Source organism: Amphiprion ocellaris, chromosome 24, assembly GCF_022539595.1.
Source record: "Amphiprion ocellaris isolate individual 3 ecotype Okinawa chromosome 24, ASM2253959v1, whole genome shotgun sequence".
NCBI lineage: Eukaryota > Metazoa > Chordata > Actinopteri > Pomacentridae > Amphiprion > Amphiprion ocellaris.
Window position 1 is genome coordinate 11726935 of NC_072789.1, and position 26066 is coordinate 11753000.

At 38.2% G+C, this 26066-nt stretch overlaps 3 protein-coding genes across 5 annotated transcripts in view; 2 read left to right on the forward strand and 1 right to left on the reverse strand.

The window, feature by feature from the left end:
- LOC111579466 (uncharacterized) overlaps nucleotides 1-17333 on the reverse strand; it is a 29283-nt gene extending 11950 nt beyond the window's left edge. For both annotated transcript variants that reach the window (XM_055008106.1, XM_023286760.3), the window contains exons 1-9: nucleotides 15288-17333; nucleotides 15044-15158; nucleotides 11641-11758; nucleotides 11254-11556; nucleotides 11018-11150; nucleotides 6585-6639; nucleotides 3320-4941; nucleotides 2812-3132; nucleotides 2470-2596 (exon numbers count right to left, since the gene is read on the reverse strand). In XM_055008106.1, coding sequence (XP_054864081.1) covers nucleotides 4744-4941; nucleotides 6585-6639; nucleotides 11018-11150; nucleotides 11254-11556; nucleotides 11641-11758; nucleotides 15044-15148 — 912 coding nt within the window. In that variant the 5' untranslated portion in view covers nucleotides 15149-15158; nucleotides 15288-17333 and the 3' untranslated portion in view covers nucleotides 2470-2596; nucleotides 2812-3132; nucleotides 3320-4743. The remainder of the gene's footprint in view (nucleotides 1-2469; nucleotides 2597-2811; nucleotides 3133-3319; nucleotides 4942-6584; nucleotides 6640-11017; nucleotides 11151-11253; nucleotides 11557-11640; nucleotides 11759-15043; nucleotides 15159-15287) is intronic.
- On the forward strand, nucleotides 15345-19450 carry gemin8 (gem (nuclear organelle) associated protein 8). 2 transcript variants are annotated; one of them, XM_023286761.3, is made up of 4 exons: nucleotides 15345-15434; nucleotides 15602-15644; nucleotides 17328-17661; nucleotides 18379-19450. In XM_023286761.3, the coding sequence occupies exons 1-4, from the start codon at nucleotides 15367-15369 to the stop codon at nucleotides 18636-18638; spliced, it is 705 nt and encodes a 234-aa protein (XP_023142529.2). In that variant the 5' UTR covers nucleotides 15345-15366; the 3' UTR covers nucleotides 18639-19450. The 2 variants fall into 2 exon arrangements, with proteins under 2 accessions (XP_023142529.2, XP_023142530.2); XM_023286762.3 differs by lacking the exon at nucleotides 15345-15434 and adding an exon at nucleotides 15440-15507.
- Nucleotides 19451-22799: 3349 nt separating this feature from the next.
- The window catches only part of LOC111579463 (neuronal membrane glycoprotein M6-b-like), a 47285-nt gene continuing 44018 nt past the window's right edge, over nucleotides 22800-26066 (forward strand). The window contains exon 1 of the mRNA XM_035955656.2: nucleotides 22800-22916. Within this exon, the coding sequence (XP_035811549.1) occupies nucleotides 22913-22916 (4 nt within the window). The 5' untranslated portion in view covers nucleotides 22800-22912. The remainder of the gene's footprint in view (nucleotides 22917-26066) is intronic.

A 26066-nucleotide genomic window follows, 5' to 3' on the forward strand; every position in this document is an offset into this window, starting at 1 on the left:
CAATGTAGCATTAGAACACAGGAGTGATGGTTGCTGGAAATGTTCCTCTGTACCTCTATGGAGATATTCCATTAAAAATCAGCTGTTTCCAGCTAGAATAGTCATTTACCACATTAACAATGTCTAGACTGCAATTCTGATTCATTTAATGTTATCTTCCCTGAAAAAAACTGCTTTTCTTTCAAAAATTCTAAGTCTGAGCTTTTGAACGGTAGTGTAAGTAAGAACACCTCTGCAACATCATTCAAACTGCAAATTATGAAAAATCATATCCCCTCTCAATAATCACATCATTTCTGTGTGGACAGGTAGAATATTTCCTCCTACGAACAATCGAAATCAAATACTTGAGAAAAACTATATTGACAATACAGTCCCTGTAGCTGGGACTTTTTGGACAGTTTAGAAACTTCATTTGCTTGTCTGCACCATGGCTCCACATGGAAAAGAACTACCAGAAGACTCCTAATGTTACGGGGGGCGCTGGAGAACCCAGGCGCAGACATTGAGAGACTGGCGGAAATGTGATTTATAGAAAGGCTTTTATTTTATCAGGGAACAAAAACAATACATAAATGGAAAACTGAACTGGGGAGAAACAAGACTAAACCAAACCACTAACAAACACTAAGAATTCGAGAACGGAAGATCACTAAACTAGAACAAACAAAACTAAGCAAAGAAGGGGTACTTACAAAATGGGGGAACTGAACAGAAGGGGTTCAGGAAAGAAGAAGAAGAAGGGAAGGGAAGAAGCAGGCTCAGGAAATCTGGGGTGAACGGAGATGAGACTGGAGCTACTGGCTGGGGACAAAAACAGGGCTAGCGAGAATCCAAAAGAACTGCTGAGTCCAAATGAGGGAAATCCAGAGGAGGAGAAAAACAGAGTCCAAAAACAGAGGGCATGTGAGTCGATGATCCGGCAGGGAGTGAATGAACGGGCAGAGCTTAAATAGGTGGAGGTGAGGTGGAGAACAGGTGAATGGTGTGAACTGATTGCTGCAGCTGGAACTCATTGAAGCAATCAGCAAGACAGAGTGCAGGCAGGTGAAGCAGGTGAAGCAGGAGGGAGAGAGACAGGGAGAGAGAGAGAGACATGAGGGAGAGGTGACAGACAGACAGAGGGAGCCAAAGAGAGACAGGTCAACACAGAAACAAATCATGACTCAGGGGAGAAAGGAGGAAAAAGAGGAAAAAGGGAAAGAAGGGCAGGGGCTAGAGCAGGATCCTAACACCTAAAACATGATTGTGAGCCTTCACAAAAATGGAAAAGGATAGAAGATAACTAAAAACCAGTGGTAACACAGTTCCGGCATAAAACAGGAGGTATAGATCAAGTCATAGTACCACTGATCGGTGCTACAGTGGTCGTCCATCTAAAATGACACCATGGACAATGCATTATGCGCACAATCTATCTCTTAAAAACAGATAGAGAAATGTTTCAGACTCAGCACAGGAATTATCAGTGTACATCTGAGTTTCTGTGACAGTGTAAACGACAGTTTATAAAATCATCATGTGTCCAACTTGTGCAAAACTGCAACATTAAAATTTGTGACACAAAACGAAAGAAGCCAGAAGAATATTGAAGCACATTCTTTGGTCAGATTAGACCAAGATCAAATTGTTTGGCTCAGATGGAGTCCAGGATGTTTGACATAAACCTGGACAACCACAGTGAGGGCATAGTCCTGACAGCGAAGCACAGAGGAGCAACATAACCCATCCAGAAAAGATTATTATTATTTTTTAAAATATGTGAAGAATGGCAGGACTTCACTCTAGAAAGTTGGTATAATTGATGCTGGGCACCGAGTATGTCATCAAAAATAAATTTGCACATGTAGAATATTGACAAAATAAAAGATCTAAGTCTCATTAATGAAAGGTGTGCTGACCTTTTTGGCAAAGAGTTCCTACTCATGGTATCTACTACTGTTGCTTTCAGGTGATTATTAATAAAAGTATACAGTATTTTTTACAGAATTTTAACTTTTGTACATTAAGGTACGTGGTTTTCTCAAATAAATTACATGAATCATACTGGCCCTATTTATATTCATAATACTGAACAGAACAGTGTTTATAGAAATAAATGTGTCACAATATCCAGATTCCTGCTTAGCAACAGCTGAGGGTTCCTTGAAGTGTTAAAATCGGGATTATAAATTAGAGAACAGGATGCAGTGAGGTACATACTAGTATTGTATCTTTTGTGTATTAATTTGATATACCAGCAAATAATTAGAGGTACTGCAATCATTGAGAGGTAAGTCATTTGACACGTAATATTGCACAGAGGGGTACTCGGTTCAGTTGTACAGGAAAGACTTAAAACTCCAACAAATGCTTCAATACAAATTAAAATTCTAATAATTCAGGGTATAAATAACGATATTGACATACAGCAGCTAGGGCTTTACAGAACATGATTTTATTCCCATCACTACTATATTAATCTCTTACCTGTGGCACGTTTTTCTGCAGATAAATCCCAGGATAAGTCCAAATATAATGACGAATACAATCACTCCAGTCAGGATGAAAAAGAAAGATGTTTCCGTGGAACTGATGGTGGTGCCATCTTCATCACCTTAAATGTGATTAAAACAAAATGAGTAAAGCAGCAGGTATTCAGTAAAGAAACATTTAGATACTGCTTTGATGGCCACGGTAGGATGTCATATTGTATCACTGGAGGTTAGATTATTGGTATTATTTTGATTTCTAAGTGGTTTCAGGGCACCACACTTGATTTATTACATAAACTCTGAATCTTTAAAGTTAGAAAATGAAGAAAGATTTTACCTTCCACAGTGATACTGAGATGGAGAGTATATGTTCCTTCAAGGTATGAACACTGACAAGTGTAGTTTCCACTGTCGTTTGGTGTTAAGTTGCTCACACGGAGAAATACAGTTTGGTTTTCTTTAATCAGAGAGAATCTGGAGTCACATCCGTGTTCAAAGTCGTGTCCATATTGATAAGTGAGATTACATTCTTCTCCAATGCTTCTCTCTGTGCTGATTTTACATGTTATCACTGTGATAGTTTGCAGGGTTTCATCAGGACACACTGGAGTCACATCTGGTTCTTTACCAATGGTTTTCACCAGTCGCTCTCCCGCCACTGCAATCAGTTCATTAAAACAGAAGTCAAGCCACTATGAAATAGAGTCAAGCAGTTAGCACAATATCCAACAATCGTTGCACTAAAATATATAAAATACAAATTATATTCAGTTTTTCACCTAAAATCTCAAGAAAGAAAGATTAGCAGAACAACTTCACATTATAAAGTAGTTCTTGTACAATACCTCGGCTGTCAGTGCAACATGTCCACAGTAGAAGCAGAACAAGCCACAGTTTCCATCCAGCCATACTGGTCAAGACGTGTGAGCGAGTGTGCAGCTGCTGCTGATAGTGTACAGTATACAGTACTACAGGACCACATGCACACTCCTTTGCACTCAAAACCTCAGGTTCACGGTTCTCACAAAGGTATGAGCTGGTACGAGGTATAAAAAGGAAGTGGAAGACAACACTGCTGTCATAAAAAACAAAAAGATAGTCTAGCTGAGAATTGCCACACTCGTTTGTAACTTCAGAGGCTAAAAGGACTTTCTGATAACATTTGCTGCTTTGTTTGTGATTCAACAAGAATATTTGGTCTTGTTTGCAACTACAACGTATCATATGTGACTGATTTGCCATCAGATAATCTCATCACAAGCCCTCACTAGATCGTCATCTGGTTTAAAGAGGATCTGTGTCATCTCACAAGTAAATAAAGAACCTCTCCAGCCTCAATCCAACAGAACAAAGATGCACATATCTTACCACAGAGCTGCTCCTTCTGTACCATAAAATAAAATGAAATCTGTCATTCTTATTTAACTTTTTTCCTGTATTTTTGAAATAAAATTAAATTTAAAAAAAATACAGAAACAAAGTAAAGTCAAATGTAAAATAGCATCAAAGACTATCTGTGGAAAAACATAAAATTTAAATTTAAAATGAAAACTTCAACTGTTTGACAAAAAAAAGTAGGAAACTTCATGAGGATGAAATTTAAATTCAAGTTTAGTACTTTAAATGTATTTCTAAAATTAGATACAAATCTTAGCAGAAAACAGAACAGCATCAGTTTTGGAATTTTACACACACACACACATCCATCATATTCTATACACACATACATGTGCAGAAGGAAAAAATATGAAAACACACAACACACACACACACACACACACACACACACACACACACACACACGCACACGCACACGCACACACGTTTCCTTGTGTAAATATTCTTCATCAAACAATTAAAAAATATGGATGATTTCATGTAACATTAAAGCTAGAAAATATATTTTAACTATATAAACTATCAAAATCATTATCTTTATGAGACTATTTTATGTTATTTTACAGTATTTTTTTTACAGTGTAGATAGTATAAATTCCAGAAATTCAAATCAACTTCACACAGACACAGAAAGACTGATGGATTTAAGGAAATTATTGTTTAACAGTATAAGTTCATCAGAAATGTTCAGTGAATAAGTTTATACTGTTTGTGTTAACAGTGTACAAAAGCTAATTTTCTGTCAATCTGAAGCATCCGAATCATTTCAAACTAACATCAGCATTGTGCTTTCAGGTCAAAACCTTCATGAAAGCTGGAAAATAAGTGTATGTGCCAGTAATGCAGGATGTGTACTGTCTCTGGATTAGTTTTAGATCGTTTCATAGACTGCATAAACTGAGTTAAAATCATGTTCTTTCCCATGTGCTGCCTGACTGTTGGTGTAGACGATGGCTGTATCAGTGCAGGCTGATCTGAAGCCAGTGTTATGAAGTAGGTGATTGATGGAGACAGACTGGTAGACGTCGTTGTCTGGACGCTGAAGGCTGGTATAGGTGTCGTCCTGCTCCTACCGTAACCAACAAACATTTAATGTCATGGCTTCATTTCATTAAATGCTTAAACTTACATGTACTACCAGTCAAAAGTTTTACAACACCCCAGGTTTTCCAGTTTTTTATAGGAAATTATGCATGTGAATGTCTCATTGTACTCTGAAATAAAAGCATAGAATAGATAGATATAACAGCTGAACACACTCATGGCATTCTTTCCACAACGGAAATCAAATATTCTTCAGAAAGTTCTTCCCAACTCTGTTGCAGAAGTTCCCATAAATGTGTGGCACTTGTAGGTTGCTTTGCTTTCACTCTTCTGTCCAGTTCATCCCAAACCAGCTGCATGGGGTTTAAGTCTGGAGACTGTGCTGGAGACTCCATGTTTTCAAGCTTATCATCTTGTTCTTTTTTCCTAAGACAGTTCTGGCATAGCTTGGATTTATGTTTTGGGTCATTATCCTGCTGTAGGATGAACCCCTGACCAACTAGGAACATACCAGAGGGTACTGCATGGTGCTGCAGAATGCTGTGGTAGCTGTTTAGGTTCATAGATCCTCTCACTCTGTACAAGTCACTGACCCTGGATGCAGCAAAACAGCCCCAGACCATCACACTTCCTCCTCCATGTCTGACAGTTGATGTCACACACTGAGGAACCATCCTTTCTCCTACTAGACGGTGTATAAAAATTCTGCCTGATGAACCAAAGATTTCAGATTTTGATCCATCAGTCCATAGCACCTTCTTCCAGTCTTCAGTAGTCCATTGGTGGTGTTTCATGGCACAGGCAAGCCTCTTTTTCTTCTTCTGATATCTTAGCAATGACTTTCTTGCTGAAACTCAACCTGCCAAACTTGAAATTCCAAATCATCTCTTCATAATTGAAACTGAGACTTTCTTACTTCGACCACTATTAAGTTGTGCTTGAAGCTGTTGTCCTGTGAGACGTCTATCACCAAGCTGTTGACTCTCAGAAACTTGTCTTCTGATTCTGTTGTGGCTTTGAGTCTTCCAGACCTCTTCCTGTCAGAGTTTCCCCCAGTTTCTGAGTGTTGTTTCATGGTGAGAAAACTGTACTCACTGACACCTTGACTTTCTTCGCAGTTTCTCTGTATGAATGACCTACATTTTGAAGTGTTATGATGGTCTGTCTCTCTTCTATTGTTAATTGCCTTATCCTCACCATTTTTATAGCAACACATTACTTTCTGCAGTATAATACTGTTCAAATAATGCTCTGGAGGGTATGGTGCCACGATGCGCTCCAACACTACTTTTATGCAGACAGAGGGGGTTGTAAGTAATCAATAAAAGTTGGGACACCTGCAGGATTTGGTAGCACCAACTTTCAAGGCTTCATCAACCTCCATTGCTGCTTTAACAGCTTTAAGTTGTGAACCCATTTCTTGTTCCCTGAAAAAAGGCCTTTTTGTATCATTCTGAAATGTACATTATTTTTCGGCTTTGGGTAGCCTTACCCTTTTTTTTAACCTCTGGCAGTTCACCATTTACCTTTGTACCATTTCAACCTATTCACTGGACTTGAAGTACTTGAATTTCAATCAAAAAACTGGAAAAATTGGACTGTTCTAAAACATTTGACCGGTAATGTACATGGATAAATACTTCAAACCAGAATTTGTGAAGAACTCACCAAAGACTGTAGAGGTTCACATCTGGCTGGCTCAGGTGCTCCAGATGTGTTTTGTCTGTTGAGAGTAAATGAATGTCAGAGTTAGTGGGAGAAGGTTGGGATCCTCCATAATGAGAAGTCAGTCAACAAAAACAATGAAATACTGCATGAAATTTGTACTGTGGGGCCTGTATTTTGTGTTTCTCCAGCAGGAAAACAATAAACACAATAATTCAGGGTATAAATAGTGATTACTGATATGCAGAAGGTAATGATTTACATAATTAACTTATTATTATAGGTCAGGCTTATTCTTAGATTCCTCCGAAACGATTTTCGGCACCTAAAAGCTTCCACCCAGTGTGAGTCTCATTGCTGTTGGACTGATGTTTTTTTTTTTTAATAAATCACCTAAGAGCTCAGATTATGTCGAGCAAAACTCTCATTGGCTCCCTTTATATCTGAAATCCAATGTTTTGGGCAAAAATCATAAACGGTGTCTTTCTAACCTGCCACCAAATCTCTATAAAACATAGAACAGACATGAAAATTCTTCAGAATATTCACAACTAGATTCTGCTTCTATCGATGAAGGAAATTTTTCATTATGACTTATAGTTTTGGAGTTGTGACCATTTGTTTAAGGGTCTAATCCTCAGTCTGCCTGTCTGCACCTCTGGAATTACTATAGCAACCAGTGACTGACAGCTGATTGGTTGACTGGAATAAGGAGGATCATTGAAAGGAAGTCCATATATATTGGCTTTCTAAAAGAAAAGCTCCTACTTAGCTCAAAAACAAGTTAACATGATGCATTGAGGTACGGTACACTATCAAAATAAAATTCTGTAACGTTATAGACGATTTACCAGGGGCTCTGAAATATGCTGGCTTTTCAAAATAAACACATGCCTCATAGCTTCCCCCTGTGCCAGACTGTCAAAACAAAATCTCCCTGATGTCCAGTGCAGCTTACCAGGCAGTACTACTTCCTGTCTCTGTCTCACAAACACATTTTGATGGACAAATCAACCCAATATTTGGGGCTTATTTTCACAATAAGAGTCCATACCCAGTTACAGAGCTTCGTTAGCAGCTCCACTGGATTAATTACTTCTTTAATTTATTATTAAATTCTCAATTTCATTGCCCACGAAAAAGAAAACATTTGTATTTACAGGGAGTCAACATGATTCTGTGAAGTGTGCTACACTTTCAAAGTAAAAGCTCAGAAATGTTCAAATGAACTGATCAGGCTTGTGACATACGTGTACTTATATAAATTATACCTTATACATAATTATTGCAGGACATATCAACTGGCACGCTCAAAACTTCTACAGAAATTTTCAAATAAATATTATTACCCATCACCACTATATTAATCTCTTACCTGTGGCACATTTTTCTGCAGATAAATTCCACAATAAGTCCAAATATAATGATGAATATAATCACTCCAGTTACAATGAAAAAGACGGATGTTTCAGTAGAACTGGTGGTGATGATGGTGGCATCTTCATTACCTTAAATGCCATTAAAATAAAGAGAAAAGCAGCAGGTATTGAGTCAAGAAACATTCAGATACTGCTCTGTTGCCCACAGTAGGATGTCATATTGTATCACTGGAGGTGAGATTGTTGGTTTTAGGTGTAATTTTGATTTGTAAGTGGTTTCACTGCGCCACATTTGATTTTATTCAACACATATATTCATCATAATGTTACCACACGCAGGAAAATATCCATAGGGAATACAAATACTGTAAATCTTTAAAGGTAACAACAAAACAAACCAAAACTTTACCTTCCACAGTGATACTGAGATGGAGAGTATATGTTCCGTCAGGGTATGAACACTGACAAGTGTAGTTTCCACTGTCGTTTGATGTTAAGTTGTTCACATGGAGAAATACAGTTTGGTTTTCTTTAATCAGAGAGAATCTGGAGTCACATCCGTGTTCAAAGTCGTGTCCATATTGATAAGTGAGATTACATTCTTCTCCTCTGCTTCTCTCTGTGCTGATTTTACATGTTATCACTGTGATAGTTTGCAGGGTTTCATTGGGACACACTGGAGTCACATCTGGTTCTTTACCAATGGTTTTCACCAGTCGCTCTCCCGCCACTGCAATCAGTTCATTAAAACAGAAATTAATCCACTATGAAACAGAGTTGAGCAGTTAGCACGATGTCCAACAATCGTTCCACTAAAATATATAAAATACAAATTATATTCAGTTTTTCACCTAAAATCTCAAGATAGAAAGATTAGCAGAACAACTTCACATTATAAAGTAGTTCTTGTACAATACCTTGGCTGTCAGTGCAACATGTCCACAGTAGAAGCAGAACAAGCCACAGTTTCCATCCAGCCATACTGGTCAAGACGTGTGAGCGAGTGTGCAGCTGCTGCTGATAGTGTACATTATACAGTACTACAGGACCACATGCACACTCCTTTGCACTCAAAACCTCAGGTTGACGGTTCACACAAAAGTATGAGCCAGTACGAGGTATAAAAAGGAAGTGGAAGACAACACTGCTGGTGAAGTGATAAAAAACAAAAAGATATTTTGGCTGAGATGAAGGCCGCCACACTTATTTATAACTTCACTAAAAGGATTTTATGACATTTGCTGCTTTGTTTGTGATCCAACAAGAATAAATGTTCTTTTTTGCAACTAAAATGTATCATATGTGACTGCTTTGCCATCAAATCTCATCCCAAGCCTTCACTCAATCGTTGGAGCATTGTATTTTTACTGTCCTGACAAAAATATTAGACAGTCCACTTCTGAGATGGTCTCCATAAATCTTACATAAAGTGCAAAGGGGTGTGCATGACCTCCCTTTGGAGCCTACACTATAAAAATTATCTATATTTTACATATTCTAGTGGAATGATTGATGGAGATGCATTTTACAAGTACAACTACATCACATACAAACTCCTTCATTTGATTTCACACTGAATTGACTTTTATTTTAATGAACTGATTGCAGTGGCGGGAAAAGCAACTGGTGAAAACCATTGGTAAAGAACCAGATGTGTGTCCACTATTAAGAGTGTACTTGTCGAAAAAAAAACAAATGTGGTGCAACTAAACCTTTTAAACCAGGTACAAAGCAAAACAACCAGTGACAGCAGTTGTATTTATGATAATACACTGAAACCAATAATAGGACCTCCAGTAATACAATATTACATCTTACTGTGGGCAACAGAGAACAGTATCTTAGCGTATTGAATACCTGCTGCTTTTCTCATTTTATTTATTTTTTAAAATAATATTCAAGATGATGATGACTCCTCCAGTCCTACGGAACCATTGTTTTTTTTCACTGTAACTGGAGCGACAGCATTCATCATTATAATCAGAGTTATTATGGGATTTATCTGCAGAAAAATGTACTGATAGGGGATAAAATCATATTAAGCAAAACACCACCTACTGTATATCAAAATGTTAACTTATGCCCTTACTAGAGACTCTTATGTGGTTTTGTGTTTTGGATTGTTATCATGCTTCAGTATTACTCTTCTTCAAATTTCTGCACACTGAGAGTCATGTTTTCGGACAGTATTTTGGTTTATCCACAGTCATTCATGGTGCCATTTATAGACGTCATTTCCCAACAATTTTGCAGTCATGCAGCCCCATTTCATCACAATACCATCTCCGTGCTTCACTGTCAGGACTGTGCATTCACTGTGGTAGTCCTGGTCAGGTTCACAAAACATGCTGGACTCCATCTGAGCCAGACTAAATTATCCTGGTCTAATCTGAACAAACAATATGCTCCCAATATTCATTAGGCTTTTTTTTTTTTTTTTTTTAATAACATTTTCTTTAGAAAAGCAGAATCTTACAGTTTTGCACTACAAGCAAGAGTTTCTTCCTTGGATACCATCCATAGAGGTTGATGTTATGCTTTACATAAAATCAGAGCTACACAGAAACTCTGATTTTCACTGGTAACTTCTCTACCAAGTCTGAAACAGCTGCCTGTCTGCTTTTTCAGAGGTAGATTGTGAAAGTAGTTCACTTTCTGTGGCTTAATTTTAGGAGGAAGACCACTGCAACTCTTGTTAGTGGTCCTATGGCTCGTTGTACACCTCCTAATTACTACTGTTGTTGGAGATCAACTGATTCCACTTGGTCCTTGATCTCCTCATATACTATTTAATTTCTGTGAAGTCTCACAATCTGAATTTTTAGTGTCTCTGACAGTTCTTTTTCATGTGGAGATATGGTGCAGGCATGGAGTTGGAGATACCTCACAGGTGCAAAGCTGAGAACGTAGTTAGGCTGATTGGAAATCATAGATGTTCTCAGTTTTGTATTAGAGATCACAGGTTTTGTAACTTGTGTCAGTGATCTTTCTTTAGTACTTTGCTCTACTACATGCTGTAGTTACACAAAGTAAAAAGCGCTCGGTTGAAGTTTTTACCTGTGATGATTTATTCTCAGGATGTGGCCACAGATTATTCCAGCTGCACTGATGAATGTAGTAGCAGCAGCAAGAGTGATGAGGACGACTATAGCCATGAACTTGAAGGTGGAAGAAGCACCGTCCTTTCCATCTGCCGAACATTGCCGCAAGAAGGGACAGTCATATATCAGCTTAATATTTTGGAATATCAGTTCATCTTTTTGAAAAACTTAAATGTCAGCCAGCAAACTTACCTTCCACAGTAATGCTAAGATGGAGAACATGTGTTCCTCTCTCATATGAACATTCACAGGTGTAGTTTCCACTGTCAGCTGCCCACAAACTGCTCAGGTACAGAAACACTTTTTGATTCTTGTTTTCCAGCCTGAACCTGGAGTCGCATTCACATTCAGAACGCTGGACATCTGTGTGCAGCTGGCAGCAGTCTTCGTCCTGGTGTCTCCCTGTGTTGATCTTACATGTTGCTAATAAAAGGCTTTTCCTGATGCACACTGGAGTGACGTCTGGTCCTCTATCGATGGTTTTTGTAACAGTCACTGCAATTAAAAGGAAAATTTTATGACTCAGAGTATCATATTTTAACGGAATTAATAAAAACATTAAACTTTCCAGTACAGTACCTCTGTTGTCAGCACACAAACACAGTGGCCAAAGCAGAACAAACCACAGCCTCCATCCGTCCATACCGGCCAAGAGATCCAAACTCACGTCGAACTGCTGCATGCAGACAACAGTGTACTGTAGTGGGAAAACGCATAATGTTCATTTACTGCCCACTAACAGAAACTCTATCTTTGTTCAGGTAGTGTTCAAGCTGATGGAAAGTTTTCTAAAACAGAAGTGAATCTGACTGCTTCTACTTTCAATAGGAGCTTCACAATAATCCTGACAGGAAGAAACACTTTTTATTCCTGCACGCTAGAGGTTTCTGGACACTTATTTGCATTTCCGACGAAATTACAGACTACATCACTCACAGATTCACGTCTGGAACCTGAACTACACGCACTCACTGTCATTCATTTGTTTATTTCACACCCATTCAAGCATTTTCAAGTGTGAGAACTTCCGGGGAATTAAGCAATGTGAGTAGTTAAATTTAATAGTTTTTCATTTCAAACTGTTATCAACTTCTACCTATTAGATGTATAGTGCCATGAAAAACTAATTCCCTTCTAAATTTTATTTTTTTTTTGCATATTTTCCCTATTTTAATGTTTAAGATCATCAAACAAATGTAAATATCAGACAAAGATAACCCAAGTAAACACAAAATGCCGTTTTTAAATTGTGATTTTATTTAGTAAGAAAAAAAAACTATTCAAAGCTATCTGACCTTGTGTGAAAAAGTAATTGCCCCCTAAACCTAATAACTGGTTGGGCCACCCTCAGCAGCAACAACTGAAATCAAGCGTTTTCTATAACTGGCAATGAGTATATTGTATATGAATTATACACAGAAAATTGGCTGTGTGCTGAGCTAAAAGGTATAAAACTCAGAAAATAACTTAATTGATCTGATTATTTATTCATTCGAAATAATACTCACAGGTGTTTCTAATACTGAGAAAACGGTGATTCTACATGCTATAGATTTTTTTAAATTATGGCTTCCCTACTCTGCTCTATGCAACACTGCCTGCAGTTCAACTGAAAAGTCGCAGAATTTTTGTAATGTCACTGTTGGTTGTCGCTTGTTAAAGCACATCATTTATTTATTCTTTTTTAAATTGTTTTTATACAGAATCTGGTCAAGGTAGACAATCTTTTAACATCAGAAATGTAAAGTAATTCTGATGGAATATTACATTAGATTGTGTTATTTTTCCCGAAAGGAATGAAACGTGACCTATGATTTATTGAAAATCCCACAATTCTTTCGGTTTTAAAAATTTGGCTCGGACAAATTGTGTAATTTTAGCATTTTTTTTCTGACCTTCCCTGAAAATGTCATCCAAATCTGTTAGTCCATTTGTGAGTAATGTTGCTAACAGACTGGCAGATAAACACACAGACAGACCAACGCCAATCATCGTATAACTCCGCCGCGTTCCTTGGCAGAGTAATTATGTGTAAAATGGCTTTACTACTTCAGTATTTCTTACTTTTTCTATTCACGTCTTATTTTTTATTTTTGTTTTTAGTAATGTATTATATCTTATTGCTTTTCTATTAGGCACGATATTATTTGCATATTATGTAATTTTGCTTACAACAATATCTGGTGGATAAATTTTCTTATCTCATGCATCACAAATCACTGGTTTTTCATTAACTTCTGTCTTCTTGTACACATAAATATGAATATAAGATTAACCATATTTGCACTGTGCACAGCAAAAAACTAAAACAACAATTAAATATGCATTTGTTTTCATATATTATGTGGTAATAGAAGTAAATGTAGTTTAAATTCATCCAGACATTGCAGCCTCTCATGATCACTACCCTTCCAGCTCTATAAATACTAAAACATAACATCCAAAATCCACACTCCACTCTGTATAATAACATCTAGATGGAAATCACTGTTAAAAATACCACAACATCAAACCGGGGTAAAATTCAAAGACAGAATGCTTATGCTTATTCTATAAATGCTTCTTTTATTGTGTTAACGCTTCCATTCACACAACACAGCAGGAAATGTGTTTTGAAAAGACACATCTGTCTTTTTGCATTTCCTCTGAAAGCTTTGAAGCCTCAAGCCAAAGCATGACCCAGTTAGACAGTCAAACATATCTCACAGCGCTCCGACACTCAAACTGCTCGCTTTTACACTCGCGTCCGAAAATACGATGACATCCTTCAGCACGTAATGAAGCATTTTGGGGTTTTTCACTGCTCCAGAGTCAAATCTCAGCTTGACTCTGTGAAATTTTGCTGTAAATGCAACAGTTTCTGCTGATTTAGTGAAAAAAATGAATTCTACAAAATTAAAACGCATGAAATGAGGGGAAGAAATAGCCTCAGAAGTATTAAATTAAGTTTTAACTCATCAAAATGAGTCAGTCAAGTCAATCAATTTCTACATTACAGTCATTTGGAAGGAGAGCTGGATTTAAGGAGTCTTCCATAAAATATTCCCAGTAATGCCACGTAAAATAACGCTATAATAAATCTCCTCCTTGTCTGAGCTCAACCTCTCGTATTAATTCGATTTTTCTTCCTTAACACTAAGAGACCAGAAAGAAGACACGTCAACAGATTTAACCTTCTGAACCCCAAAACCTGCGGGCAAAAGGCATTAAAATAAATAAATAAAAGACAGTCAAAATTACGCTATTTATCAGAGCCACATTTGATCAGCTTATCTATGAAAGTCGTTCCATCAGAAAATTGGAGCGATTCTGATCTTGAAATTGTGATATTTAATCAAAATCATTTTACTCTAAGGGTCTCATTTAAAAAATTGCCGAAAACAGACAATTTTCACTAAACACGTTCTTTTAAAAAACTGAAAAATCTGCATTAAATTTTATTTTTACAGTATTTATAGTACCGTTCAAAAGTTTGACAGTCACTTAGAAATGTCCTTATTTTTGAAACCATTAAATTATTCGGAAATATAGTCTAGACTCCTTAATGTGGTAAATGATTATTCTAGCTGGAAATGGTGGATTTTTAATAGAATATCTCCACAGGGGTACAGAGGAACATTTCCAGCAACCATCAGTACTGTGTTCTAATGCTACATTGTGTTAGCTAATGGTGTTAAAAGGCTAATTGATGATTAGAAAACCCTTGTGCAATTATGATAGCACATGAACAAAAGTGTGAGTTTTTATGGAAAACATGAAATTGCCTGAGTGACCCCAAATTTTTAAATGGTAGTGTAAATAAATTTCCATAGTCTGGTGACGTATGTGACAGCCACCTTTGCAGTCTGTATCATGTATCTGTGGCTTAAAACACTAATGTCAGTGTGTCACAAATTTCCAGTAGGTAATTTGTATTATGAACGCGTCATTTATTGATTCATAATGCTGCATTTATTCAGAAAATTTCTAAAAATTACCACACCTGTGCGACAGAGGACGTGATTGCAGACAATGTAGTATTTGCTGTTCCACTGATCAACAGTTGGTGAAGAACACTGCAATTAGCCTCGTGCAAAATCCGGCCCATTTACTGCAACCTTGAGTAAACATATGACATTGTACGTTCATTAATATGCACTGTCCCGTCCAAATAAACAAAGAAATTAAATGAAAGTTATTTATCCTTTAAGTAATGTTATCTACCAAGTTTTGTGTTCATGACTTACTTGAATATTGCTGCATTTCCTCATAGGGTCCACTGGATGGCGCCACGCAGCCGGCAGCGCTGTTGCTGTGCCTCAAAGGATGCTGGGAGATTTCCTAACAGGAAGTAGCATGAGCTGCGCTAACAGCTCACGGTTAACAGCACTCAGGTAAGTGTGTTTGGGTGGAAAATGTTCAGCGTGTGTTTACGTGTGTATGAAGTCGTCGCTTCGTGCGGTTTATGTAGGTGAAAATGTGGCGTCCCTGTTTGTTTTGTGCCTTTAGGTTAGCTGTTTAACTTACTCCGTATTTGTTCTGTTTATCTGCATCTCTGTAGGTTTAAAGAAAGATCCGCTCAGCTGCATCCATCTGCAGTCATGGTAAGAAAACCAAGGAAGTTGGGATTTTATTTTGTAGCTGCAAACAAGAGCAGCACATCCTGATCCTGTCAAATTTTCCCTCACTGTGGGTTCATTTTTCACTGTTCTGCGCCTCTACGGAAACAGAACAACCATGAAGAAGGAGAGAGATCTCAGAAATGTCTCGTGTGTAGCATAAGAAAGTTACAATAATAAAATACCGTAATACCATAAATCCTTGAAAAATATAGTCTTATTATTATCATTATGACAATAATAATAATAATATTGATAATAATAATATAAAGACGTAATATTTAATTTAAAAATAAATGGTGACCACATAGAAATATTTTACTAATTAAATTTTTTTTTCTTACCATCTAGCCTAAAGTCCCTGAATTTTTGTTGTTATATTTGGTCTCAGCTAAGTCACTAATGGCTTCACAGTTGTGCCAAGGAATGCGTAATATTGCTTTTTTTTTTTTTTTTTTTTTTACAGAATTGGGTGAGAGCAAACGATTTGTTTTCAAATGAAACATAGAAAAATCAGATCTTTAATAATGCCATAATTTCAAGCTCGTTTTTTTAGTCAAGTTTTCTAAATGAACAGCAAGTTACAGATTATTAGTCTGTCAAAAAGTTAAAAATCCAATAATTCTTTATGTTTTTACTGTTACTATCTTTGATTAACAGTGGACTTGGACTATTTGTTTTTACAAAAACTAAAAACAAAACCTGGAGTCAACATGTACTGCATTTTCCAAGTTCCCACAGATGATACCAACACTGAGAAAAATAATGGTGACTCCACATGCCTATATTTTATGTTATGTATTTTTTTTACACTAGCTTATCTATATCTAAGGATCTATATCTAAACACTGCCTGCAGTTCAGGGAAAAAATCCTAGAATTTCTGTCACTTAACTGTTGGTCGCAGTAGAGTCACTAATAGCTTAACAATTTCACCAAGCAGTGGAGTTTTTTTTTTTGTTTTTTTTTTTTAACAGTTTATTTGTAGGATTTTTTTAAGACAATGAGACATAGAAGAAAGTGAATTTGATGAAATATCAGATTGGATCACATTTTCTAATGGAACACTACAAATGATTAGTTTAAAAAAGTAAAAAAATCCAACAATTCTTAATGTTTTTACAGTTTATGGCTCTGATAAATGGTGTTATTTGGCCTTTTTAAAGATAACATGCCTTTCAAACGCACTGGCAGGTTTCTTGGTTCAGGATAAAACTGTAATCTGTTGATTTGTTTTCCTTTTGCCCTCTGTGGTTCATTCATTTACATTAAGTGATTTGTGAACGGAAACTCAATCGTAAGCTCATAGATTATCATTTATTCATATGTTAATCATTGATTAATGAACAGCTACTTATGTAGTTAGTTGTATAGAAATAAGTTTACAGGTGACTGCTATAGTTTCTAATATGGTCAAGAAGAACACCATAGTTTCTCTTTGGGAGAAACGTGAAACAAATAATTTTCTCATTTTTTGCCATAAATGAAATTTACTTGTAGCTAGTGGTGTGTTGTTTTGTTCTACCAGTATTTGCTCAACAGACTCACATCAATGTCAGAACTGTCCAGCATACTTTTAAATTACTGCACAACCAGCAGCTTTAAATGGAAAAATAATCATGTGAGGTTTTGAATAACATAAACCCTGCTGGTTCCGTCTCATTGGCAGGAGGACATCAACACTGTGATGTCCTGGTTTTCCAGCCCCGTGTACAACCGCTACTGGCTGCACTACCAGCAGGCCATGTCCTGGCACCGGAGACACCAGCAGGCCTATAGAAAGGCCCTGCAGGCTGGATACGGACCTGAATACTGGCAGGAGCAGCATCCCAACAGCCACCAGCGCTACGCAGACTGGAACGAAGACGAGAGCGAAGGTGGGGGAGACGGCGACAAGGAGAGCAGCTCGGACAGCGACATCGAGTGCGACGTCAGCAACATGGACATCAGCGAGGAGCTTCGGCAATACTTCGCCCAGACAGAAAGACACAGAGAGGAGCTGAGTAAGTTAAAAGAGGCGGCAGGTGTAGAGATGGAAAACAAAAAATGAATCGCAGTGAAATGATTAGTTTCAGTACACAGGTCACAGTTTATGTCATCACAGCAATGAAAATTTCTATGCATAGAGTTTCCACCCTCAAAGTCAAGTTTGGCAACACTCAGAGGAGGCTTAAGCACAAGTCTTTCTTTCTGTGTGTGCATTTCTGTAAAGGTAAAAAAAGTTACACGTGGCATAAATTTCGTCATTTATCCACATCCGTGTACAGCCCAGAATGGTTACTGCATGGGCTACTAGCAGGCCGATGGTACTTGTGCCAACAAAAGTTCTTGTCATGTGGAGATGATGGGATTCTCCATCGTCCACAGCCTTAAAATATGTCATTCAAAGAGTTTAACTGAAGTAGTCGATGCTGGACTTTGGAGGAACTTTCATTATTACATGTCTTCCATTGACAGAGCTCGAAAACACAGGAGGAAGTTTTAATTCTCCAGATATCCTGTGGTGTGTCCAGCCACTGCACTCAGAACATTTCAGTAATTTTCACCCTTTTATGAGTTTGAAAGTTGGATCCTTCAGTCTTCACTGTTTTGAGGACTAGTGATAAATTGCTTTGCCAATGGATGCACAGTCAGAATTATTTATCATAGTTTAAAAAAAACTGTATGACGTGAAGACACTGCTGTGCGTCTATAAATATCTTCTCATGGCGTCTTTGCAGAGAAGCAGCAGCAGTTGGAGGCCGAGCAGCAGGACGGCTACGTTCCAGCCGACCGGGACCTTCGCGACGTCTCCTGGAGAAGCAGCATCGCTCCTCCGTCCGAGCGACCCGGCGAGAGGCGAGCCGCTGAGATGAAGAAGCTGTACGGCGAGGACGCGGCCAAGATCTCGGCCATGGAGGCGGCGATGCAGCTGACTTTCGACAGAAACTGTGACCTGAAGCAGCCAAAATACTGGCCAGTCATCCCGCTGAAACTGTAACAGCTGCCGGCAGAGCTGTTGGATTTGGAGGAGATCCCTGCTCGGGTTTCTCAGAGAGACAGCAGCTTTGTCGGATAATGGATTGCGGCTGTTGGAGCTGCTGATGTAGAAGTAATGGTTTGGGTCGACTGAGTGTAAGAAGTTATTTTAAGCACAAAAAAAGTTGCAGAAATTAGCTGAGTTTCTGCTCAGCCACACGTGAATGTCACTGACCTGTCAGCTGCTGCCATGAATGAAAACCTGTGGCTGTGATATAACATTCTAGGCTTGATCTCCTCAGGCTTTGACATAAATAGTTTTTAACTTATTGCATCAAACACTAGAACATAGTATTGATTTTTAGGAGAGAATACAAGCACCACAAAACAAGAATGAATCTGAGCTGAGGGTCAGACGTACAGTCAACCTGCCCCCGTAGGTGATGTAAATATGCTCAAACAACATGCGTTTCCTCCTAATCTGTTTCTGTTTACCCTCCAGCTCGGTGATGTTTCATGCTGCAGTAGCTCCTCGTATGCCTGTCAACTTAGTTTAACCACACAAACATTCTCAGCCTCATCGTCTGCTCAGATTCCTGCATGGCTGCTCCCGATATTCCGCTTCTCAACACCACGACTGATTTGCTGTTGTTGCTTCTGAACTGGGTTTCTGATTCTGACATTTCACCGCGTTCAAAGGCGTTTGTGATGCTTCCTCAGGAGGGGCATCGACTCGGCTCTATTATCTAATGTTTGCACCATTTTGTTGAGACCAGATGTATTTTTTTAAATTTATATTCTGTTTGTAATAAAGTATTTTAAGTCTGGATAAAGCCTGCTTTGTCATTGGGGATTTCTTGGTGACCTCTTCGAGTAATCTGATTACTCTACATCCAAAAACTGGGCCATATATGCGTTTAAATTCATTTTACATTTTTTCACATCTCCTTCAGATCTTCATTTGACTGTCAAGTGTTTCTAAAGTCAAACGAAGCCTTTCTTGTCCACTGTGTCGAAGCAACGTGTAAGGATGAGCAAGCACACAAGCCGACACTAATACGCAGACTCACTTTGCATTTTCATCTCATTCCACTTCTGAATCTGACAAATAATGTCTGTGCATGCAAATGGCTGAAAATGAGGCATATTTATTTAATTTCGAAATTCCAAAACTTTGAAAGGCTTGTTATCTTTAAAGAAAAAAAAAAGCCCTCGCTAAAATTACACAATTTTTGAGAGGCCCAAACTGAAAAATGAAAAAAACTGAGAATTTTAGCTAATCGTGTGATGTGTAGTTCTGTTAGATTTACACAGAACCACATTATTCTATATGTACAATTTTAAAAACTGCAAAAAAATTAAACTATTTGGCTTAATCAGATTCTGCAAAAAAAAAAAATAATAAAAATTCCCTACTCCTTGGCACAACCATAAAGCTCTCAGTGACTCACCTACAACCAACAGTCACCTAATAAAAAATCAGGGACTTTTCAGCTGAACTGCAGGCAGTGTTTACACAGCAGATACTAGTATGGATACAAAATAAAAAAATATAAATAGTAGAATATCTGTAGTATGTGGAGCTTTGATTTTATTTTCCAGTATTGGTAACAACTGTGGGCACTTGGTAAAATGTTTGATTCCAGGTTATTAATTTTTTAAAAAATCAAACAAATTCAGCTTTTGCTTCCTCTTTTCTAAATGATTTATGGCGCTGTGCGTCATACTGCATTAAAGAGAGTTTTGACTTGTCTGTACTATTAGTCATGGTTGTTCTGTTCCCATAGTGGCTCTGGACTTCATGTTGCAGTGAAAAATGAACCCACAGTGAGTAAAAATGCAAAAAAAGAAAAAAAAAACCTAGAGACTAATGTTCTTCTTTACTGACTTGATGAAAAAGTTAATCTATTTTTGTATAGTTCTGATTACAAAATGGTTAAATTTTGCTAATAGTGCATAAAACATTTCTGAGCTGTTCAAGTTTGACCAGTGACTATAAAAGGCCTTAAAATGCGTCTTTATTTTATGACACGATGCTAACGAGAACTGGATGCTTGATTCTGCCATGTCAATTAGAGTCGTAGTAAGGCGCTAGATTATTCACAACTCCATTTGTCATGTAAGAAGTCACTTCAGTCGGCTTTTAATGTCTGACAATGTGATTCTGTCGCCCAAAACGTCTGTCAACTTCACCGAGTCCTCCAGGAAGAGTGGGACAACACTTCACAAGCTGCATCTACCGGTCAAAAGTGTGGACACACCACGGCGGGTGGAACCAAAGATCTCAAATTTGGACTCATCAGACCAAAGCACACATTTCCACTGGTTTAATGTCCATTCCTTGTGTTTCCTGGCCCAAACAATTCTCTTGTGCTTGTTGCTTTTCCTTTGTAGTGGTTTCTTAGCAGCTATTTGACCATAAAGGCCTGATTGGTTCAGTCTCCTCTGAACAGTTGATGTAGAGATATGTCTGCTACTAGAACTCTGTGTGGCTTTTATCTGGGCTCTAATCTGAGGTGCTGTTAACTTACCATTTCTGAGCCTGGTGACTGAGATGAACTTATCCTCAGCAGCAGAGGTGACTCTTGGTCTTCCTTTCCTGGGGCAGTCCTCATGTGAGCCAGTTTGGTCGTAGCAATTGACAGTTTTTGCGACCGCACTTGGGGATACATTCAAAGTTCTTGCAATTTTCTGGATTGACTGACCTTCATTTCTTAAAATAATGATGGACTGTCATTTCTGTTTACTTAGCTGATTGGTTCTTGCCAAAATATGGATTCTAACAGTTGTCAAACAGGGCTGTCAACTGTGTACTAACCTGACTTCTGCACAACACAACTGATGGTCCCAACCCCATTAAGAAGACAAGAAATTCCACCAATTAACCCTGAAAAGGTACACCTGTGAAGTGAAAACCATTTCAGGTGACTACCTCATGAAGCTCACTGAGAGAAGGCCGAGAGTGTGCAAAGCTGTCATCAAAGAGTGGAAAAACATTTTTTGATTTATTTCACACTTTTGTGTTTACCACATAATTACTCCACCGAGGAGTCACTGTTATGTGACGATCAGCATTGGTTTGTGTCTGTCTGTTAGTCCGTCTGTCTGTTGGCAACATTACTCAAAAACCGACTTACGGATTTGGATGAAATTTTCAGGGAAGGTCAGAAATGACACAAGGACCAATTGATTAGATTTTGGCAGTGATGCGGATTATAGTCTGGATCCACGGATTTGTTAAAAATTTCTGTGTCATTGTAAGATAGCGGGACGGTATCACTGTAACTATGACAACAACTGAACACTACATCAGCTGCCTGCTGATGATCACATGATTGCGATCCTACTACAAATCCACCACCACAGACTTATCAGGGCTTATCTGTCGGAAATGGTACAAGGAACAATTGATTAAATTGTGAGGGCGTTTCAGAGTCCTGTCAATTCCCACCGCCCACTACATATTTAGGTCACGCGATTCAGTATCTGTACACAGCGTACACATGTATAACACATGACTGTGCCCACTGCAAGATAATTTTGTTTGTGGGTACATCTATATTGATTGATCTATATTGAGTGATTTCTGCCACGTATTTTTTCAAAGTTTCAGCCATCGGAAATGAAACTACTGAGCAGCCTTGATGGAGTACTACGCTCTCTGAATGCTTTTCTTGTTCCATATGTGTTCACTCATAGTTTTGATGCCTTCAGTGAGAATCTACAATGTAAATAGTCATGAAAATAAAGAAAACCATTAAATGAGAAGGTGTGTCCAAACTTTTGACTGGTTGTGGTTGTTTCATGGCGTCCATTCTGTTTTTAAAGATGCCATGTTTTGGAAAATAATCAATCCGTCATAGTAAAAAGAATGTAAAGAATGTAGCTGTGCATTAGTTTATTAAAGATGGCAACACAATCATACTTAGAGGCATCATGTTACATCCATTGCTGCATAAAAACATGTGACCATGTGGCAAAAAAAACAATAACACTGTTTACTAATAAATATCGCGAGAAAATCAGAGAACGCTGATGCATCTGGATAAAAATATGCGGTGTTGTTGTTGTACTTCAAAGCTGTCTTGTGCGTTTGGATTATTGAAGTCTGATCCGTCTCTCCCCCTCCTCCAGCACTGACGTCACCCTCCTCACCCCTCCTCCCTCCCCCCCCGGTTCCATAACGGGACGTCCAGTTGTTTTCTCCCTCCTCCTCCTTCTCATCTTCCTCAGACAACCTGTGGACATCACCTCACTCACTTTTGTCTCAGGGCCAGTTCCCACAGGAGCTCAAACATGGGTAGGAAAACTACGATTTACATTTTCCTGTTTTTATTCACACTCTAACGTTAGAAAATGAAAAGAAAACCGGCTGGTGTTGATGTGTTTTGCGTGCGGATGCTGCAGGATCTTGTGACGCACCGCGGTTGTCGGTGTCACAGACTCTGATTTGCATGTCTGCTAATCAGTTTAAAGGCTCAAACGTGTGAAATCGGCTCAGTCTGTTAACTTTCACCGCTTCACTCTGATTCTTTTTGCGCTCCTTTGTCCCTGCGTGCTCAATTTTACTTTTTGCGCCATTCCAATACGCGTGCCAAATCTGCGCCGTGCGCCATCAGCAGAAAGTGTGCAAAGAAGGAGTCCTGTGCAGTGTGTATGTGTGTGTGTGTGTTGCATGACAGTGTGCAGGGCTTACAACAGGAGCAATATATTCACAAGCAATGAAGATTTTAAATTTTTTTTTTACCAATCTTCCTTCAAAATATTCTCTTTCTGTCTCTTTCCTGCAGTGCTAAACCTGTAGTAAGGTGAATATTTACAAAAATCTACTTTTGAGCAACAGATGTGCATTTTACCTGTTGCAAAGTGAAATTTTCCGGCCTGTAGCTCAGCATAAATGCTCACCTCATCCTCCCCATGTCAGGTACTCATGTGAGAGTTGATGTTGATTGGATTAGGAGGGAGTGATCTGCTGCCTGGCTGTGGATTAAACAGGCTGGACAGGCCTGAAACACTGACCAACAGTTGTTGTTGTGTAGATGTTCATGCATGCTGCAGGAAGAGCAGGCATAGTTTTTTTTTCTTTTTAAATAAAGAATTAGGCTTATTTAATCAGGTTATCTCACTGAGATTAAGATTTCCTGCAGCGAGCAAAGCGCAGAGCATCAGAAACAGCCACAAACATCCTTAAAAGTTTTCAGAATTCAAAGCTTTAATTCATACAACAGGGCAAGACTACATTTCTTTGTATTTGGTTCAGAAGTTCGCAGTTTGTAGTATCTAGCCTCTACTACTGAGAAAAAGCTAACATTAGCATGGATTAGCAACCCTGTTACTGTGCTTAGAATAGAGTTAGCAAACAACAAATAAAACATGGAATAAAAATGGTACCATTGATGTGTAAACTGAGCCAATCAAGCCTTTGATAGTTTATTACCTATTATTGATGAATATGGAGCAGATGTAGCCCAAATGTCCTCCAATTCTGAAATGACCCATAACATCTAAAAGGTTACATACCCAGGTCTTTATGTGCAGTAAACAGAATTAATAGGGATAGCTGCTGACACTGATAACATCAGTTTTTCAGGCATGAAAAGCCAAACAGGACCAACCAAACAGAGGACAATGCACAGTCTGGACACATTTAGGTGTCTTATTGTTTATTATCACCATGGGTCCATTTTTCGCTGCAGTATAAAGTCTAGTACTTCTATAGAAACAGCACAAACATGACCAAAAATAGAGAGAAATCCAAAATATGTTCTCTGCAGCATGTAAAAATTATAGTGCTGTAAAGCGTGAAAACAGGAAAATTTGAAAGTTGGGTTTTTTCAAGTATTTATTCTACTAAAAACATTTCCCACAGTGCCACCAGATGTGACCAATACTGCAAAAATGGTGACTACATAATATAGATATTTAACTATTTTTATTGTATATATACATTATCATTCAAAAGTTTGGGGTCACTTAGAAATGTCCTTATTTTTGAAAGAAAAGCATTTTTTTTCAATGAAGATAACATTAAATGAATCAGAAATACAGTCTAGACATTGTTAATGTGGTAAATGACTATTCTAGCTGGAAACAGCTGATTTTTAATGGAATATCTCCATAGAGGTACAGAGGAACATTTCTAGCAACCATCACTCCTGTGTTCTAATGCTACATTGTGTTAGCTAATGGTGTTGAAAGGCTAATTGATGATTAGAAAACCCTTGTGCAATTATGTTAGCACATGAATAAAAGTGTGAGTTTTCACGGAAACAATAAATTGTCTGGGTGACCCCAAACTTTTGAAAAGTAGTGAAGATATGAACTATTTTTATTGTATTTATACATTTTAATTTGTCCATAATCTGCTGTCTGCTTTGTGTAATCATATCCTGCAACTCAGAAAATTCCCTAATTTTTTATTACGTGACTGTTGGTCGCAGCATCGTCACTAATAGCTTATTGGTTGCACTAACTTTTTTTTACAGAATTTGTTTAGTGCAAACGGTTAATTTTCGGCTTATTTTTTAATGGGACATGTATTGACTTTAATGAAATATAACGATTTTATGATTAGCTGAAAGACTATCTAAAGTTAAATATTTCAGAATTCTGTCAGTTTATAAAAGTTTCTGACTAAATGGTGCAATTTTGGGGAGTTTCTTAAATGATAACATGCCTTTCAAACCCACCGGTGGGTTTTGGAGTTCAGAGGTTTAAAGTAACAGGAGCTGGATCAGATTAAAATGCTGTATGAACATGAAATGTTTTCCATTCCTGCCATTTTCTATTAATCTGACTTTTTTAGACGTCTGTATATAACTGAATTGCCATCACACAGTGCCTGACACCGTACAAAACAGATTGTTGATGTGATTACACCACTGGTTTCTAATGTCCTGGCAGAAGTTCAGCTTTATCTCCGTTTCTGTTTTCCTGGAGGCTGACCTGAAACCAGTTTGATCTCATTAGTCCTCTGATCCAGATAACTTTATCAGGCGTTCTCATCCACTCTTCCAGATCTGCTTCTCTCTCTTTCTTTGTCTCTCTCCCATTCATAACATCTGTTTCCAATAAGGCAGCGGGCCTGTTTATCGCCTTCAGGCTGGTGAGAAGTTGAGAACAGACAGGATGTAGCCAAGTGACATGATTTACTGCGATGGGGAGCCGGAGCCATTTCTCTGCAGGAAGCCACTGTAAACTTCTCCTCTTTCAGCTCCCCGGTTTCACCTGTTATTCCCCCAAAACTGCTACTTTCATCTCATCATCGTCAGCCTCATCATCCCATCTTTCATCTGCATCTGCTCCCCTCATCATCTCCCCGCTCATTGTCTTCATCATTATCCGTTCCACCTCCCCCTCCCCCCAACCTCCTCCTCCTCCTTCGTGAATTCACTCTTTGTGCTCTTTCTTTTCTTTTTTTTTTCGCTGCAATTCATCTCTCTGCTCGGCT

Excerpts from the sequence above, each read along its gene's own strand:
- gemin8 (XM_023286761.3), top strand. The coding sequence starts at position 15,367 with ATGCTGGGAGATTTCCTAACAGGAAGTAGCATGAGCTGCGCTAACAGC. Across the intron at positions 15,435-15,601 it reads TCACGGTTAACAGCACTCAG|GTTTAAAGAAAGATCCGCTC; the intron begins GTAAGTGTGTTT and ends GCATCTCTGTAG. Across the intron at positions 15,645-17,327 it reads TGCATCCATCTGCAGTCATG|GAGGACATCAACACTGTGAT; the intron begins GTAAGAAAACCA and ends TCTCATTGGCAG.